At 37.6% G+C, this 20,590-nt stretch overlaps 1 protein-coding gene across 2 annotated transcripts in view; it reads right to left on the reverse strand.

Moving 5' to 3' along the window:
- Positions 1-594: 594 nt before the first annotated feature.
- Positions 595-20,590, reverse strand: part of LOC114242149 (uncharacterized) — a 46,851-nt gene continuing 26,855 nt past the window's right edge. The window contains exons 1-3 of one of the 2 annotated variants that reach the window (XM_028173197.2): positions 19,289-19,391; positions 7,671-7,828; positions 596-3,299 (exon numbers count right to left, since the gene is read on the reverse strand). In XM_028173197.2, the coding sequence (XP_028028998.2) occupies positions 779-3,299; positions 7,671-7,807 (2,658 nt within the window). In that variant the 5' untranslated portion in view covers positions 7,808-7,828; positions 19,289-19,391 and the 3' untranslated portion in view covers positions 596-778. Of the gene's footprint in view, positions 3,300-7,670; positions 7,829-19,288; positions 19,392-20,590 lie in introns of those variants that run through there. The other variant, XM_089734886.1, reaches the window with a different exon arrangement.

Consider the following 20,590-nt stretch of genomic DNA (forward strand, 5'->3'; position numbering starts at 1 on the left):
AAGTGGGCTGTGAGCTCGTACATCCATATATGCAATAAAAAAATTATCTTCATATTTGTTTAAAGTTTAATATGGATGGTCGTAGACAAAGATGCTCAATTACATTCTAAGCGTTTTTTTTTTTTCAAAATAGTATCTATTCAAGTTATGGGCAATGTCAGTACTGCTTCAAGGGCCTTTGAACTAAGTTAACTTACGTGACCCGGCAGCGGTCTGATCGATCTTCGTTATTATTGACTTGTACAAAAGAATCAACTTACCCAAATTATTTTATTTTATATTTTTTTTAATGTACTCAAAATTATACCAATGACGACATCTATGAATGAGTAGATGAACCCTTTAGAAGACGATGCATTACTGCGCAATATTGTAAGTTCTAATTCGTAAATTGTACTTAGTGCGAGTTTTTTAACGTTGTCGATAGCGTAAAAGTTAACTCAAAATTGGATGGAGTTAGAACGTTTGCCTACGTTTGCCGCTAGGGGCGCTGTTCCAACTGCATACAAAGAGGTAATATTGAAAAACTCGCACTAGACTTGTCAACTACACTGCAAGAACGTGCTAATAAATGCACTTGGTTTTAAGGTATACTTTGGGATGAAATACAGCTAAAACAAAAACTTACTGCATACTTATTGTATAACATAGTTCATTGAAACGCGGAATATTAAATAATTCTATTTAGCATGTTTGTCCATCTATAGACCATCCATACAATATTAATTGAAAGTCAGTTTTCGGTGAGTATCCACAATCTACAAAATACACGCGTAACCTACTTATTAGAAGCCTTAGCTACCTTCTCCATGGTGTCCTCCATACTACGCAAATATCTATTCAATGATTCTGAAGTGTTCTGCAGAATGCTTAAGCCTAATCTGTATTTAAAATCAACGAGCCTTCGTAAAAAGGAAAAGAAGCCGCCGCCCTGGTTCAGAGGTGGGTAGGTGATGACGTCAGGACTGTCGGTCGGCTTCGGTCGGATAGATGATGTATCTACGCTGACAGATGATGATGATGGCGGTACAGTCGACGTGTCAGATCTGTCCGTTACGGTCTCTGTCACTATAACCTTGGATTCTGTTGTGATATCGACTTTAGGACTTTCGGGATTATCAGTTGTAAACACCTCGTAAACTTTGAACGCTTTCGTAGTGAATTCAGATGTATTGGATTCGGTCGTGGTACTTTCTTTGTCAACGGGAATTGTGGATACGCTTTCAATTATCATTTGTTTGTTATTGTCTTCTTTGATTGGTTCAGATAAAGGGTAAATCGGTATAACTTCATTAGGTTTTCCAATCTCATTCGTATCTAGCGAGGCAAGGTTTCTGATTGGCGGGTTGTATGTATCGTCAATTTCATTACTGATGAATATGTTGTTATCTTTTTCGGCTCTCAATATTTCTTCCAATGACGTGGAAATGCTACGCTTTTTCAGTTTTCTCGGGCCGTGCTCGCGGACTACCGCAGGGGTAGCTGTGTCCATTAGTTCCTTAGGCACATTCCCGACAACAAATTTGCTTTCGTCCGACTCATTACCGCTTAAATCATCGGTGTTGTCGTCTTGCGTTTCGCTATTGGAGCCTAAATACATTGAAGTTGGAGCGTAAGTAGCTGGACTACTGGTCGACTCACCGTAAAATTGTCCGTCGAACGGATACACTGGTTTGAAATCGGATTCATCGCCAGGCTTGATTCCGTATACTACTGAACTGGACGTATCGCCGCCGTAACCAGAAACGCCAGATCCGGTTTGAGGTGCGGCATAAATCGGCTCGACTGCCGGATACGGAGTGTAGCTTTGAGCTTTCTCATAGTTATATTTGCCTTCAGTGGTGTAAACGTGTCGGGTTTCATACTGTATACCATAATTAACGGGTTTTGGGTAAACAGCGCCATGTGCTATACCGGTTTTCTGTTGTGGATATCTGTTGTTAGTAGGATCGTAAGCTGCCACGTGTCGATGCCTCAAATCTTGTTCCTTCTTAACTGGATAGCGATTTACTTGTGCCGTTTGGCCAGCATAAGGATTTAGCTTGTATTTTGAATGAGAAGGCATACCGGCTAATACAGTACCGAGCATCTCTTCCTCGGGTTGGCCATTACCGTCATTTGCGTATTCTTCTGCATTGTATTTATACAAGTCGTCTTTCTTGTCAACCTCGAAAGTTCTGCGGACTGGTGTAGAGAATGGGTAGAAGAAGTAGCTTGCTATGCCTACTAAACTTGCAAGCCCGATCATTCCAACACCCACGGACGGCATAACTTCTCTAGAGAAATAATTGTATAGCTGCGTAGTGATTGCACCGGTTTCGGGTTTCTTAGTAGGTTTGGATGTTTTAGTTTTGTTGTTTGCTTTGATATCTGAGACTCCAGTACCGTCTGTGGGCTTAGAAGCACTTGGTTTTCGTTTTTTATTCTTCTTGCGTGTAGTGTTTCGTTTAGGTTTTTTGGTTGTCGTTGGCGGGGTACTGATTTCAACTTCAATTTCTGATTCTTTGGCCTCCATCGGCAACAACGCTGAGTCGTCGTAATTCGGAGCTTCTGTTGTGGTAGTTTTTTGTTTATTTTTGTTTTTGTTTTTAGTTTTAGTCACGGGGGCTTTTGTTGTTTCTTTCGTGGTTGTAGTCGTTTCCGTTGGAACCGGGGTCGTTGTGGTAGTAGTAGTTCTTTGAGAGTTAGCATTTTTGTTCTTTTGCACATTTGTCAGGACTGTGTCTTTGATTTTATTGTAAACGTTTTCATTGATAGCCGACCCCGCCGCAATCAAATCAGCTTTGTTACTGCTCGCTATAATTGGACGTTTAGCCTGATTCTTGTTCGAAGGTCGTTTTTTATTTTTATTTCCTGTTGGCTTCGACTTCTTCACTTCATCCGTTTTCGTAGGTTCCGTGGATACTGAAGACACATTCGTGGGACTGCTCACTAAGACCCAAGTAGATATACCTTCCTTGGTAGTAGCAGAGTCATTGATCACATCACTGGCGTTCTCAGTTTCAAGATCTTCGATTGTGATGGGAACTGCCTCTCCTGCATGCCCATTATACAAAGCATCGTCTTGGTTTTGTATTGTTTTGTGTTTTTGATTTGGAAACTTTAGTTTTGTGGATACTCTGCTTTCAGCGATTACTTGCTCGGACGTGTTCTCGGTTTTCTCGAGCAGTTGGCTGGCTAGTTCTTGAAGGGCATCTCCAATCGGTTCCTTGGATTTGAGAACTTTAGGTGCATTAGGTACAGCCGTCGATGAATCTTCACTCGTTATGTCCGCTGCTTTGTAGCTTGTAGACCTGGAACTTAGAGAAAAAGTTTATTAAGTTATTAAATAGTGTTATTGCTCATAATCATGATTAATTTATGTAAGTCATTAGTATTAACGCAGCTGAATATCTAAAAAAATACTAGAATCTGATTGTTGGCGTGGAAAAGAATCCTAAAGCCAATTTTAAATTATTTTAACCTTAAATTATAGACACTAAATATTACTTATAACTTTTAAGATGAACAAAGAAGATCACTACCCTCCTTGAACTAGGTGGTTAATAGCGACCGTAGTGTTTCTTTGATGGCATTTGAGTTATGATATCACAAGTCACTATATATCGAATCAGTGGGACCGAACTATAAATTATTACACAATGTCTAAACCGCCCTTGAATCTGGAATGCATGAACGCTTCGCATAAATAGGCAGAGTTATGGTAGCCACCAAAATACCAGCTTATAATACCAGTCAAGTTATTAACGATGGCCCTGTATTATATTCAATAGATATATTGTGAAAATATATGTTTTACTTATTAAAAATAATTTTACTGTTTATTCAGGCGTTGATTATCAATCCTTGACCGTGTAATAAAAAATCCAAAAGGCCAAATCTACTAACTTAAAATAAACAGAAATAAAAACCAATAATATTTTTACTTTTTATTTTATTTCAAAACACCATCACATCTATTGATTTTCGAATATTAAATTAAGGTTGGTAGATTTCGAAATAATCTTATCTGCACAAATAAAACAATGTTGTGAACAAAAAATTAAACTCTTAATGATAATGTTTTAATATTATAAATACCCAATAAATTACGCTTAGTTACTACATTAAATTAATAGTTTAAAAGGTCTATCACAGTAACATGTAAAGAACACCAAATGTCGCAATCTTATTTATTTTTTTCTTAACACAAACCTTCACAAAATGAAAGCCGTTAAGGAAAACCCGTTATATCAGTGTGCTTAGTGCGAGTATTTTAACGTTCTCGATAGCGTAAAAGTTAACTCACATTTGTATGGAATGGGATGATTTGCCGCTAGGGGCGCTGCTCCAACTGCATACAAAATTGGGCTAACTTTTACGCTATCGAGAACGTTAAAAAACTCGCACTAAGCACACAGAGTTTATGTCGAACCGTTCGTGGACAGGTGAAAAGATGAACATTACAGACAGCTATGTGGAAAGGACCAAGAGGAAAAAGAAGAAGGTAAGGCGCCCTATAAAAATATAGCTAGAAGATATAAAAGCGATAGCAGGAAGCGATTGGGAAAAAGAACGCCATGGACAAAGTGGTTTGGAAGAAGCTGAAGGAGGCCTCTACCCGAGAATGGGTTCCGATCAATGATACTGAAGAAAGTAATGATATCGAGTAAAATAAAATGAAAGAAATTACCTAATATATATTAAATCGCATGTAATAACGATTATTATTATGGATTGGAAATAAACGGGCTTTATTATTATTATTCGTGGACAGTTCCAACTGCTACCGTCCTCAACTCGGCGGTCCTGGCCGAGCTAGTTATCCTATATGTGACAACGTCTAGACAATCTTCAAATAACTCGTCGACCCGTAAATAATGGCCATTGCTTTAAACTCCCACAGGGCGATGTAGAGAAATGTCTTACCGTCATCATCTAGCAGTAATTACTGTCTCGCACTCCCAAACCCTCCTGCTTTCGGGTTGGGACTCTAAAGGGGCTATCAACTAAGGAATTTTAATTCAAATTCGGCTCCACCACTGACACCATGTCGCCATTTAACAATTTTATCACAATATCAAACATTAACTGCTCTTGAACACAATTAACATACTTCAAGTTGTAATAATTAAGGATATAGTCACAATAATACGTGTATTTTGTGTAATGTCAAAGGACTCTGAAGTTTCTGGCGATTGTACCGGCGGCTTACATCGGGGTATACCATGGGATACATCTGGCGGCATGTAAGTGGGCTTTGGATCACCTGTCGACCGAGAAAGCCGATGATCGTGGGCGTAAGGATGCAACAAAAAATATGCTTCCCGCTAAGCGTGTTATGTGTTACCCTGTATGTTCTAAACACTTTTTGCGGGTCAAAGTGAAATCACCACACTTCAGCCTACGCATTGGGAGAGTTAGGCGGCGCAAGCTAGAGTTGAATCCACTAAATCCCCTTGTTACATAATAAACCACGTCCGAATCTTCGATAAGACAGAAAAGAATACCCGAGGCAAGCTAGGAGGAAAAGCTTGTCTAAAGTCCTTCATACATCGGAGACTTTCTTGATGACTTTTTTTATGTTTGAGAGATTACTGGTGCCCCGGAGGCCTTTCCAGTTTTACCAGGACAGGTGGGCGAGCAAGGGCTCAGCCAGGAGGGGGCTTGATGACTTGTGCGGTAAAAGAAATACCCTGAACCCCTAATTCAGATTTATGTGTAATAACATTTATTTTATTCACGCCAAAAATAACAAATTATTTAAAATTTATTTGATTGTTTCAATTCATAGAAATGTGTTTTTTTTTTAAATCTTATTCTCTAAACTATTTTTACATTATTTGTACATACATTTATTCATAAAATTGCACGTAATAAGTTCCTTATCTGTACTTACTGTTATCTTCATGTAACTAACTAAATAAAATTATAACTTAAACTAATAATTAAATAACCTTAAATTTTATAACTAAATTATTAGATGTAGGTATTCAGATCGATTTTATTTTAACAAATTAAATTTACGTCACCCATAGTCATTATCTCAATTTAGATATTTCAGCTTTTATTTTTTTCTTTTGCTCTTGTGATTACTAGACAGCTCTTGATTTTTATCCAGTTCTCTTATTTTTTCAGTGGCAAGTCTCATCCACTGTTTCATCCTGGAAATCATATTCACTTTACCACCCTCTCTATTTTCTACCTCACCGTTTCTTAATCGCGAGCCCACTCTCCTATTAGTTGGAAACTCGTGTGATTGCCACTTCTCCATTCTATCATGCCAATACAGCTCCGGCTTGTATAAGTGAACAACTTTCGGTGCCTCTCGACCGTATGGTAAAAACCAGGTGGAGAAAAAACTCGCAACTCCGGACCCAGCAAAAAAAAATGCTATTGGTGTCAACAATAAAGGGAATAATCCAAATAAAATGGGATTTAAGGATGTTAGCCAGCCAAGAGCGCTTACTGCCGGCCTGAAGAAGGTTAATAAAGACGAAAAGCCGAATAGATCGTCATCGTCCTTATTAGGTCTTCCTGGTTTCGACAGAGCTGACAACGGAGATGTCGGAGATCCCAAAGTTATCGGTTCTGATAATTGAGATTGAACAGCGGAGTTAGCTGTGTTGTAGTTTGCCAGAGCGGTTCCTTCAACTGAAGCACTGTCTCCTTGCACTTGTTCTTCAGACTGGAAGTAATCTCCAGTCGAAGAATCATCGTTCAGGGAGTCATCATCTAAAGGTATACCTAAAGCTGGCAATATACTATCTGAATCATCTTCCTCGTCAGAATCGATGACAACGTTCTTATTTATAACGTTAGTATTTACAGCTATATTCAAATCAGGACACGCCTCTTTGGCCTGCCCTTGAAATGTATTGTTTAGAGTGAGGAAAATAGTGGGACATTCATCAGGCGAGGCATTGTATTCGTCGGGCCGTATCACGATTTTTTCTGTATAAACATTGCTTGGCTCGAAAGTCGTGACCTCGAAATTCGGATAATTATTATGTACGATGTTGTGATAGTTATAATCTTTAACTGGTTCAGTGACCGGGGCTGGTTTTCGTGTAGTCTTCCTGGTGACCTGCGGAATTTGCGGCCATGGTTTTGGGTAGCCTACATTCGTGATTATTGGTGTTGGACTCGGAGGTGTAGTGTGAATATATGAAGGCCTGTTGTAAGGGTAATCTAAGATATGAACGTTATTAGAATACACTTGAGTTTCCTCAGAATATTCTGGTATAGGTCTGTAGTACGTACTGTGTGTGTGACCGTAAGGATAGCGTTTCGCGTCAGTGTCATCAGACTTTGTACTACCATCATTAAAATGTGTAAAATGTACTTTATCATATAGTTTATCATTTGTTATAGATTCAGGTGGAAATTCTAGAGCCTCATATTTCGTTTCATCGTTCCATTTAGTTATTACCTTCCGTATTGTTGATTTCCTTGCAGGTTTCCCTTCCTTATCATTATCAATTTTATTTTTAGAATTAACTTTACGTTTTGCATTATTCTTAGTATTGGGTTTGCGTTTTTTAACCACACGACCCTCTCTATCAACTTTGATTAGTTCGCTAGTATCACTTTCAGTAGCATTGAAAGAATTAGCTGTAGTACCATTGAGGTAGGTAATGACTATGGGCAAATTAGGACTAAATGTATCAATATTATTCTTAAATCTATACCTTATGTTTTGTGATGTTTCTGTCTGTGAATTGTCAACTGATTGCTCGTCTTGTGGCCGCGTTAAAACGTACGGTGTAAACACAATTAAAAACAAAACTATAGTCCCTTTACCACACACTATTTTCCTTCGCGTCATCTCGGCTTACCGGTACACTATCTGGAAATAAAGGAAAGACAAATTAATTATCAAAGTTTGCTACAAAATTAATCCATCTATACTATAGAATAGAACACTATCCATTCCCCGGAATATAGTTGTATTATTCTTTAATTTATATGCTACAAGTCGTTTTGTCTATCCATTTATACTTAGTCATGAGCCCAACCATATTGTCGCACTTATAGCTGATACACCCGATATTATCCGGATCATGACTTATGAAAAATATCTCCGGTAACTAAATCCAAGTTGAAAACTGTTTTGTGCGAAATTTCATCTAAATCCGTAAGGCATTTTTGTATGAGGAGTAACAAACATCCAAAGAAAGATACCTAATTTTACATTCAAAGAAGTTTTCGATATATTGTAGTTTGAAATTTTAATAAACGCGACTACATATTGTACGGAAGCGGGTTTTTGACTCGCAAAAACTTTATAGAATAATGTATTAAATACGTAATCTCTTACATATATTGCCAATATATCTCCTATTGCAATAGTAAATACAGTTCAAGTTACTAACAGCTGCTAACAGTAAACTAAAGCCCTCATTCTCTATATATCCACTTCCTCGAGTCGTAAACGCGGTAATATTAAAAAAAACCGGCTATTCAAAATCTATGACCGTTATGAATCATTAACCCAAAACCTAAAAACGAACCGTTCTAATGTAATCTTAATAACATAAAGACACCTCATTTTACTTCCTATTGACTGCAAAGTAAACTATTGATAGATTTAATAGCTATCTAACTAAAGCTACATATTAGAGTATTTTTAGAAGTATTTTAAAAATAAAACATAATTTAATAAAACAGATTATCTTTATACGTACTTTTCACTGTATTTGTTTTACATAAAAGTGGCGAAAAATAGGTCCACCACCACAATATTTAATAATTAGCAATTGCTTGACATGTTCTTTGATTTATAAATGAACAGAAGTTAAGATAATACTGATTTCTAATATGTTATTGAAACAATAAACAAAATGACGAGTACTTTGAAAGTAAAAATATGAGTATCGGAAAAACCTAACCGCAAATCGCGCTTACATGATTCACGCGAGTGAAAGTGTTGAAAAAATTGTAAGTGTACACCTACCGATACGCGTAGGTTTTGTCTTTGTTTACATGCATTTATTGTTATGAGGGAATTTTGTGGTTTGACGATATTGTTTGAATATAAATGAAAGGCTTAATAAATTTACGCTTATTCAGAGGCAAACAAAGAAAAATTGCACGCAAGTGTACTGGGCATTTTAGTTTGGTTGATGTTTTGATATTCATCCAGTTATTTACACTTCCTCAATCATCGCTTTAGCGAGCAGAATAACATTAATCGGACACGGTTAGATAATAAATTCTTGCACGTTTGCCGGATTAACATCCACATTCCTAGACTCATTCGTAGCATACCTTATCCATCGCCGGTGATCAGCACCTACAAAATTCTGCGTCAGAACAAATTCAGCAATGTACGTGCTCGGATAGTTTTTAACGTCCAGTTTGTCGACCTGCCGTCCGTGACACTGATTTCATTTCAAACGTAGCGTTACCACTGACCTACAAGTCGACTGGTTTTGGTGCGCGTTCCGTTATCGTGACTTTGGAAACGAAATAGAAGGATGTTTACAAATAGAACCTGTTTTCGATTCTGGAATGTGAGTTGAAACGTTTTTTTTTCCTATAACTAGATTCTACAGTTTTGATTCCGTTAGTAATGTGACGGCAGCCATCATAGAACACGAGATAGTTTTGATAGATGTCTGAATCTCGCTAACAATATTTTCAATGCTTGCTTACATAGAAGCTCGTAGCGACAATATTCGGACGTCTGTTTATCGAGCAATAGCATCCGCTCGGTGGAAGATCTTCCCTATGTTTACTGGCGGTAGGACCTCTTGTGAGTCCGCACGGGTAGGTACCACCGCCCCGCCCATTTCTGCCGTGAAGCAGTAATGCGTTTCAGTTTGAAGGGTGGGGCAGCCGTTGTAACTATACTTATATCTCAAGTTGTGTGGCGCATTTACGTTGTAGATGTATATGGGTTCCAGTAACCACTTAACACCAGGTGGGCTGTGAGCTCGTCCACACACATAGGCAATAAAAATGTCTTTATCTTTCAAACTGATACACACATTCTCAAAGTGAAAGAGACACAAAGACGTGATATCAACAATTACCTCTAAATATGAATAATTTAGGAAAGTAGTGTATATCAAAAATATATTAAGAAGTGGCAAATTAGCGAAATTTTGTTATTGCTGTATTTGAACAGAAGTGCTTTCTCTCTCTTTCTCTCTTATTCTTTAATCGTCTACTCTGGCTTATATAAACAATAACATGACTGCTGCCCACCTTGAGACATCAGATCGAAGTCTCAACTATACTGTACGACTGCTCCGCTTTTTTAAGCAATTACTTCAAATTATGCACTAATCCATTTAAAATGTCTGCTTTGTGCAGCAATATACAGGATGGAGGTAGGTACCTTATTAATACGCTTTTATTAGCTTCTGACGTATGTATGTTAGTATGTATGTTTGTAACGGAATCTTTGAACCTTTTTTGACCCATTCAAAACGTCGGATTAACTCGAAATTTGGTATACTTATTAAGGACTGATGACAATTCAATATTAAAAAATATATTGAAAAAAAAAATTGAAAAAATTGAAATTCAAAAAATGAAAAATAAATAATAGTTTAAAAAACTAACAAAATACGCATTTATAGAAATACAACAAGAAAATACAACTAAGAAAAAAAAAAATTTAATGAATTTGAATTAAAATAGTTTAAGAAAAAATGTTTTTATTGTAAAAAAACCGTGGGTTCCTGGTATCAGTAGTTATAAATATTATATGAACAGATATGAGTAGAAGGGTTATTTTGATAATATCCTGAAAAGCACCACACGCTTTTTTACATTAAAATACTTTTTTCTTATACTATTTTAATTTAAATTTATTTTCTATTGGATTTTCTATAAAAGCGTATTTTGTTAGTTTTTTTAAACTATTATTTATTATTATTAATATTAGGAGGTGCTGAATCCGTAAAACCTACACCTATGTTTTTCAAAGTCGAAAACGAGAATGTACCTTAATACTTCTATATAAAGATGTGTTTTATCTACTCGTGATTGAGAATGTGTTACAAAAAAAAGGAATATATATGGGGCTTAAGGCACAGCAGCTGTGCTGTGTGCGCAGAAAGATTTCCATCTCTACACCATACCTGTCGACAGGATCGCTCATGTAGCCTAGCTTGTCCATATGCCTTCGTAACTTACAGTTTCCGGAGGGACTTTGTTAGAATTCTTAACTGATTGCGGCCCGAGCTTTTTAGGTTCTGGTGTGTAGTGATTAACGAATCTCGTCAGTCGTGCTTTAGCGTGTAGTTTTTTTGGTGTCCTTTCTCAGTTGGTAGTACCTCTTGAGCTTTGAAAATACCTCACCCATCATTACCGCTTAAATTGAAACAAAAGCTTTTTTTTATTGCATTGATGTGTGGACGACCTCACAGCCCACCTGGTGTTAAGTAGTTACTGGAGCCCATAGACATCTACAACGTAAATGCGCCACCCACCTTGAGATATAAGTTCTAAGGTCTCAAGTATAGTTACAACGACTGCCCTACCCTTCAAACCGAAACGCATTACTGCTTCACGGCAGAAATAGGCAGGGTGGTGCTACCTACCCGCCCGGACTCACAAGAGGTCCTACCATCAGTGAAAAATTCTATTCTATTAAAATTATATTAAAATTCTATAGCTATTTCCCATATCGAAAAGTGCGCGTTCGGCAATACAAAATTAACAACATTTTTATCAAAAACGATTAGAAATCCAAAGGAAACTACGTATAGTAATAGTGAAAATTATAATTCCAATGCACGTCCGTGACCATGAACGGTTGCAACGCTGCGCCTCTATTGGTGGCGCCTACCTGGTGCATTGACTTCGACTCCAAGTCATGAGCGCTGTAGCATGCGTGAGGTAAATTTGGTCACTAATATTAATATTATAAAGCTGAAGAGTTTGTTTGTTTGAACGCGCTAATCTCAGGAACTAAATGTGAGCCGTCAAGGGACTCTTGGCAGATGTGAAACATTGACATTATTTTGTAAAAGTAATATGCAGAAAAGAACAGATTGTGATAGGAACTAAATATGTCATAATGATAAAATAAAATATTACGAAAAAATTATTTGTTTTCAAGTAGAACACAGGTTATGTGTACTGTAGTAAACAACACTGTATACACTACGGAGTATACACTATAGGTATCCGAGCTCAGTGTAGCGAGAGAGATGGCTTAACGCCGGATCGAGTGGGCGAGAATCGCACAGTCGATGACGCATGGCGACGCGTCGCCACACCGTACACACTACTGCATATAGACTGTATATAATATATACCATCATACAGCGTGGCGACCCGTCGCCACGGCATGCGTCGCCACGCCAGAAATCGGTTTTACGTGCGGCTATAGATGTTTCACATCAAAAATCTTTCAGTGTTAGATAGACCATTTACTGAGGAAGGCTATGGGGCTTTTTAAGTTGCATTACCCAGTCAGCGTGTTAAACAACATGCATTGAAAGAATAAACAGCTGTTGGACAATATTATTGGGTAAAAACGCGATAATCTTACCGCATCAACCACATCCCGCATTTATGTTAATGTGAAAACCGGTTGTACAGCTTGCTCTCGTTTCTAGTTCACATTCGATCCAGACATTAGCTTTCAAAAGCACTAACTTAGTTCTTGAAGCTATGTAACAATTTTTAGAATTTCTCTCTTCTAAGCTAGACTCGATACTGCGGTCCTTCATGCGGATTCAAGGATATAATGGATATTCAAAATATTATTTTAACTATTACAAATTTCTATTGAGATTATTTCTGTCCCTAACTACTGACTAAAATGTTGAAATTAAGATCTTTATAAAATACTAGCGGCCCGCTCCGGCTCCGCTCGGGTCTTTAACAAAAATTACAACGATATTTGACGTTGTTTTATTTTTTTAAATAAAAGAACACTTATTGCAGCATAACTATAATAGTTAGGCATATGTCGGCGCGACATTTTTGTAAATAATAATGTGTTCTACAAAGTCGTAGTACATTATTTTATTCTATTATCAATAGTTTTCGCAGGGCACGCGATGTAAAGAATATTTTAGGAATTTTTTTACACCTTGGGTTACATTATTAGAGTTTTAGTAAGGATCCCTAATTTTTTTCAAAAAAGATTATAGCCTATGTCACCCGGAAATTGTGTATAGCTTCCAAAGAGTGAAATCATTTTTCAAATCGGTTCAGTAGTTTCGGAGCCTATTGACTCTTTATAATATTAATATAGATTTCCAGAACAGCTTTTGTCAGCACCAGCCCTGCCCTCATCTATCTAAAGTTCAGAGCTTTTAATTTATAATTCACACGATACAGGTCACTGATCTTCTAGAGTTACTTCTGCCTACCCAAAGAAATCAAGCTCAAAGCGGAAAAGACTGATAAGCCAAGTAATAAAAGATATCTTAAAATACTATATTAGTACGGCAAGTAACTTCAAAGGTTGGCGCATTTAATGAAGATTCGACTTGATGGCTAGAATTGCTCATGGAAAATGATTCAAAGCTACACACAGAAAATTGTTAAAATAACAATTTAAAAGTAGTTCTACAAGATATCAGATGTTAAAAACTATCATGCGACCAATGCCTGTAAAATACTTGTTTAGATAGTAAAGTCCTAGTTTTGAATTTTTAAAAATGAATGGTTTTGTAGCGCTTTCTATGAAACTACTAAGAATGTTTAAAATAATAAAAATATGACAATGATTGACTGTAACATTTAATATTCAACATTTATAATAGCAGATTATACGAATAGAATTGAACAATACAAATAAAGTTAAAACTAATAATTACACTCCAAATTGGGCTAAAAACCAATCAATAATTAAACGATTAAGCATTGAGTTAGATTGAGTGCTGTTTTAGCCTCAAATGACGTCACACGTAATGCAATTGGATTCAACTACATTTCAATAATACACAAGGTGTCGGTACATCCAGATCGAGTGAACCAAGAGCCATTTGCCTACCTCCTACCTATAGCCATCGCAATAGAATATAACGTAATGTGTTCAATAAACCATAGTAGCAATCAGACAATACGATCGCCTCATCTTTAATACTATGCAATTCACGTGCAATTTGTGCATCAGCGGAAGAAGTTTCGACTTCCTTGACATACGAAACACGCCCTTAAAGCGATCTGGTTACATTCGATTTCCCTTTGACGGCGGTATGTGGTAATGTGACAGTTTTTGTAACGTAATTCGTGTATGATTAAAGGTTTTACGGTCGTTGAGTGGTTTAGGTGGGGCTTGCGTAATTTTAAGTATCACTTCGATAATACGAAACAGATCCTCGATTTGGTCATATGGTAATTGATAAGCGTTGAAATACATTATGTAAGCTCTCCAAATGTCCGTGCGTGGAATAAAAGAAAAGTTCTAATAAGTTCGTTTGAGCTTTGTTTGTTTTCTCATTCCCGATCCTGCGGAAAGAATGGAAAGCAGTCGACGTCGCCCCAACCACGTCATTTCGGATCCTCCCGATCCACTAACAGTGCTTTTAGGTACCTCAAGCACCGGTCATCGTTCTCGCCGAACCCGTCGCTTGCGACGAAGGGCTCGACGAGTAAATTAACCCTCAGACACAGCCCACTGAGTTTCTCGCCGGATCTTCTCAGTGGGTCGTGGTTCCGATCCGGTGGTAGATTCTGCGAAGCACGGCTCTTGCTAGGGTTCATGTTAGCAACGTCATCAGGTTTGAGCCCCGTGGGCTCACCTACTAGTTAAGGCGACGTTGATATAGCCGCTCAAGGCTATCAACTTAGGCAGGAAAAAAAAAGTTTGTTTTCTTGGATTCTTCCAGATGGGTCCAGGTAATTGTTGGTTTGAAATCTAGGTACATTCTAGAATCGATTATAATTTGAAGTGTTCACTTGGAAACCTCCGAAGGGTGGCCACCAAGAGGTGGATGATGAGGAGATCTGAAGGCCGGTCTCACCGGTGTCGATCGGGAGAGACCTATGTCCAGCAGTGGACCAATGTGGGCTGATGATGATGATGATAATGACTTGGAACTTTTGAAGTTATGAGTATGGCTCTATGACAAATACACATCTATATATATAAAAATGAATTGATGTTCGTTAGTCTCGCTAAAACTCGAGAACGACTGGACCGATTTGGCTAATTTTGGTCTTGAATTATTTGTGGAGGTCTAGAGAAGGTTTAAAAGGTAGATAGCTATGAAAATGCTCGGAATTAAATAAAAATAACAATTTTGTTTTGCCTTTGATGTGTCCCTCGTCGGACGGATTCCGTTTGTTTGTTTGTTTTGTTTGTTTAAGTTTATTTTATGCAATAGTTTAGGACTTTTATTTATCGATTGAGGCACTACGAAGTCTGCCGGGTCAGCCAGTTCAATATAAAGATCGACATCATGAATTGAATGCTACCATTGACTTGAAGATGTGAGATTGGTTGTTTACTGGTGATATGGAGTGTTGTGAGTCCGCACGGGTAGGTAGGTACTTTTAGGACTCTCAAGCACCGGTTACCGTTCAAGAGTCAAGAGTTCGATGAGCGAACTAACCCATAGACACAGCTCACTGAGTTTCTCGCCGGATCTTCTCAGTGGGTCGCGATTCCGATCCAGTGGTAGATTCTGCGAAGCACTGCTCTTGCTAGGGCTAGTGTTAGCAACGTTAGGTTAGAGCCCCGTGAGCTCACCTACTCGCCCGGTCACTCTGGCATAGCCCTCTAAGTTTACAAGATAAGGAAGGAAGGTTTTTACTGGTGGTAGGACCTCTTGTGAGTCCGCACGGGTAGGTACCACCGCCCCGCCTATTTCTGCCGTGAAGCAGTAATGCGTTTCGGTTTGAAGGGTGGGGCAGCCGTTGTAACTATACTGAAACCTTAGAACTTATATCTCAAGGTGGGTGGCGCATTTACGTTGTAGATGTCTATGGGCTCCAGATACCACTTAATATCAGGTGGGCTGTGAGCTCATCTACCCATCTAAGCAATAAAAAAAAATAAAAAAACTAAAAAAGAAGATCACTTTTCAAATAAATAAAAATTATTACCTATCTACTCGAGAATTTCAAATAATATTTTCAATCGATTTCAATTGTTCATTGACTACAGTACCGAAAATTTTAGCCATCAGGCTGTGGCGACTTCGAATCTGTAATCACGACCACAAATAATGAGCGAAGAACAAAATAAAAAACAATTTCTCTCGACGACCCACTGACACGCATACCAAAGTTCTTCATAACGTACCGAATACATCGCTTATTAACAATAAAGCTTTGCGCGCAAATCGCTCAAACAAAAAAGCTTTTTGTATTCAACCACGAAAGCTTTTATAGCTTTTTGTTACGGTATTTGTTCTGCGTACGTTGTTCGTCAGCAAAGACATCTCTCATTAAGTTCTCTTATTGCGCTAGAGAACCAAATGGTTTCCTGAGGTATGTTGGGAAAAGCTGGTTTTACTGGTGGTAGGACCTCATGTGAGCCCGCACGGGTAGGTACCACGACCCCCCTATTTCTGCCGTGAAACAGTAATGCTTTTCGCTTTGAAGGGCGGGGCAGCCGTTGTAACTATACTGAGACCTTAGAACTTATATCTCAAGGTGGGTGGCGCATTTGTGTTGTAAATGTCTATGGGCTCCAGTAACCACTTATCACCGGGTGGGCTGTGAGCTCGGCCACCCGTCTAAGCAATAAAAAAAATGGTACCAAAATCAAAGGACACATTTTTTGTTGCTGCTGATAGCTCGTATTATGGTCAACCGACTCGGTGGTGCAGCCCTAACTATTGTGCCGCGGTTCGTGGGTTTGATTCCCACATCGAATCAACTTTCGGATGATGGACCGGTTTGTTTACCCTTTGCTTGGGTGTTTTTTATCTATATACGTATATATTTAAAAATACATAAGTATTTTTGTTAATCTATGGTTTCCATACTGAGACATCCTAATTTGAGGCCGCCGGCCTGACTTGTTTCCGATTATTTATTATGAACGTGTTTGTGTAGGCACTTAACCTTCGTGCCTATTTCTACCACATCGGACTCACATGTTGGATTCGAGGGATAAAACCGCCGTTATGTGATCATGTCGCATGATCGTACCGGTAACCACTTAACACCGGGTGAGCAACACAACAACAAAACAACATTAAGAAATACGGTCAAAGTTCAAAGAGTTAATTTTCCATCTCACGCGAAACAACGAAATCGTCGTGGCCTAAAGGATAAGACGCCCGGTGCATTCGTATCGAGCTATGCATCAGTGTTCGAATCCCGCAGGCAGATTTATTGGTGGTAGGACCTCTTGTGAGTTCGAACGAGTAGGTACCACCACCCTGCCTATTTCTGCCGTGAAACAGTAATGCGTTTCGGTTCGAAGGGTAGGGTAGCCGTTGTAACTATACTGAGACCTTAGAACTTATATCTCAAGGTGGGTGGCGCATTTATGTTGTAGATGTCTATGAGCTTCAGTGACCACTTAACACCAGGTGGGCTGTGAGCTCGTCCACCCATCTAAGCAATAAAAATAATAATAATAATACGTAAAACACTAATTTCCTAGGTTACATTCTTTGGTAAGCCTGAAAATGTGCCACTTCAAGATGTTTGTTTTATTCTTCCTATTCGCTGGTAGCTTAAGCAATGTTTGAAAGTCTCATTACAACAAAACAAAAATGCTTAGCACATGGTTTGCAAATGCACGACCCACCTTGAGATATAAGTTCTAAGATCTATCTCAGTATAGTTTCAACGGCTGCCCTACCCTTCAGACCGAAGCGCATTACAGCTTCACGGCAGAAACAGGCAGAGTGGTGGTACCTACCCGGTCGGACTCACAAGGGATACTACCACCAGTAAATATGCTATTTTTAAACATGGGTTTCATTTTTATATAAATTAACTGAACCGACTGTTATGAAGCCGTTAGAGTTAGAGAAACGATAAAGACATACCAGTGAACCGCGTTCGATGTTTACAACTAAATAATGTATTTATTATCTGCAAATATAGCACAGTTTTCTTGGACGAGAAAAGAACATTAGCAAACTTTGCATAAAAAAACTTTGATCAGAACGAAATATAATACGTCATCTATCCGTCTATCTATCACACTCTATAATCTATATTATAACAGAATTGCGTCCGTTAATTACTCGTATAAATCTATATATTAATACGTGAAGCAAAAACTTTGTATCCATTTTTACGAAAATTGCGCGGACGGAGGAGTATGAAATTTTACACAATTATAGAGAATATAGAGAAGAAGTGCACAATGCTAATATTTTATTGAAATAATGCATAAAAGATACATTAAATCAATAAAGAAAACATTACACACACTACATAGGTACCATGTATTTGACGCACACACGCATGCATACTATTTATTGTCAAACTTTTGTTCTCGACGTCTGTGGTCAAATTGAGAATAGATTAAATATTGTTTGTCTTTGTTCATAGTTTTTAAAGTGTAGTCTTGGCGAAATTTGTGATTATAGAAGTATAGAATACAATCATAATAGTGTACAAACTTACAATTCCAATTAATTATAGTCGAATTTCGACTATTGCGGGACCTCTAGTTATAAAAAATGTGTGTGTGTGTCGTTGAAAATAATTTAGGATTTGTAATTCATTCATTGCAATTTATTTATTGGTTGTGTATTTTTGTATTCAAGTATCTATTGCTATTTTTTGGTTTGGTATTAGTATTTTTTTGTTTACGTTATTTTAATTTTTTTATTGGCTTTGTAGGCAGACGAGCATACGGCCCACCTGATGGAAAGTGGTCACCGTCGCTCATGTACGTCAGCAATGCCAGGGGCAGAGCCAAGCCGCTGCCTACAATTACGTTAACTATTTAAAGGGAAATGTGTAAAACAGTGACGTGTGACTGTTATCTAAATATCCCATTAATTATTTTTACAGATGAAGTTGTCTTTATTATTTTCAATTTATTGTTTATAATATCAATTTATAACATAATCTCATGATGATGTGTGAGAATTGGGTGATGATATTTATTTAAAAAAAATACGATTAATAATAAGGTCATCTGCTTAAGACGTGATTTTTATATTATAAACAGAACCCTCGAAAAAAAAAAAAACCTTAGTAATTAAATGTATAAATTGACTATTTTAAAAGAAATTCATTAAAATGTTTACGATAAATATGTAGATTACAACCGAAACGAATTTCAGAAAAATGCATTTTATTGAAAAAAAATTTTTATCATTATTCGTAATCATATTTAATATTTATCGTTTTAAAATTAAGCTTACCCTAATCGCTTATAATATGATAGGCTAATAGAAAAAAAAATGCTTACCGTAACCGAAAAAAAAAACTTATTACACGAACTCGCGACGGAACACTACCACGTAGCGTCGTGTTCTAAGCGACACTGAACGCGTTGGTTCACTTAACGGTATACCGTGACACTTACAGCATGGAACATGCCGCCAGCCGGTCACTCGGATATGTATTCACATAAACTACTTGCCATACAAACATTAGATTTGTCAGCATTAGGACCAGCGAAATCGGCTATCAGAACGTGTAATCAAAGTACTATAAAACTGAGCATTTAAGCAGTAGGCAGCGGCTTGGCTCTGCTCCTGGCATTGCTGAAGTCCATGCGCGACGGTAACCACTTATCATCAGGCGGGCCGTACGCTCGTCTGCCTACAAAGGCAATAACAAAAAAAATATATTAAACTCTTGTCTCAAGATGAGTGACGGCATATACGTTTTCGATGTCTATCGGGTCCGGTAACCACTTAAAACTAGGTGCGCCTTCAGCTCGTCCAACTATCTAAGTTTTTTTTTTTTTTCGTTGCTTATATAGGTGAACGAGCTCACAGTCCACCTGGTGTTAAGTGGTTACTGAAGCCCATAGACATCTAGAACGCAAATGTGCCACCCACCTTGAGATATAAATTTAATATTTATAAGTAAAGTAATAAAAAAAGTCTTATTTACATTGTATTATCGACTGTGTTACCCTTTAAGCCGGAATAAATAATAGATCGCGATAGGAATAGGCAGCTTTAAGTTAGCTATTAAGTTACAAATTAGGGAGAATACGCAGAGAAAATTGAACAGGAAATGAATGTTACAAGAATTGTAATAGACATTTCAATTTCCAGACAAACAACCTATTTTCCAATAGGATTGTCGGGTTCAAATAAGGATGGTTTAAATATTGAAGGATTCTTGGTGTTGACATCCCTGTCAAAGATTTATTTTAAATAGTGGTCGTCCGGTATTTTAAATAGCCATACTCGCCCGCTTCGCTGGGCATTTAAAATCAACAATATTATTATTATTGTCATGATTATTAGGGAGTCCAGCACTCATATAAATATTAGCCTATCCATTAAGTACATGTGTTTTCTACATGGATACCAAGTTTCAAGTCAATCGGATGCATGGTTCAGTAGTTATAACGGAACATTCGTAAAAACCAATGTAGATTTATATATTAGTATAGATTATAAGTTTGAACATTATTAAGGGTCTATTGTCAAAGACTATCGTAGACATCTATATTAACAGAATTCGCTAAGGCTACACTAGATAAATAATATAGAAGACAAACAATATTAATCTATTCTCAATTTGGCGAGAG

Source organism: Bombyx mandarina, chromosome 18, assembly GCF_030267445.1.
Source record: "Bombyx mandarina strain Sakado chromosome 18, ASM3026744v2".
NCBI lineage: Eukaryota > Metazoa > Arthropoda > Insecta > Lepidoptera > Bombycidae > Bombyx > Bombyx mandarina.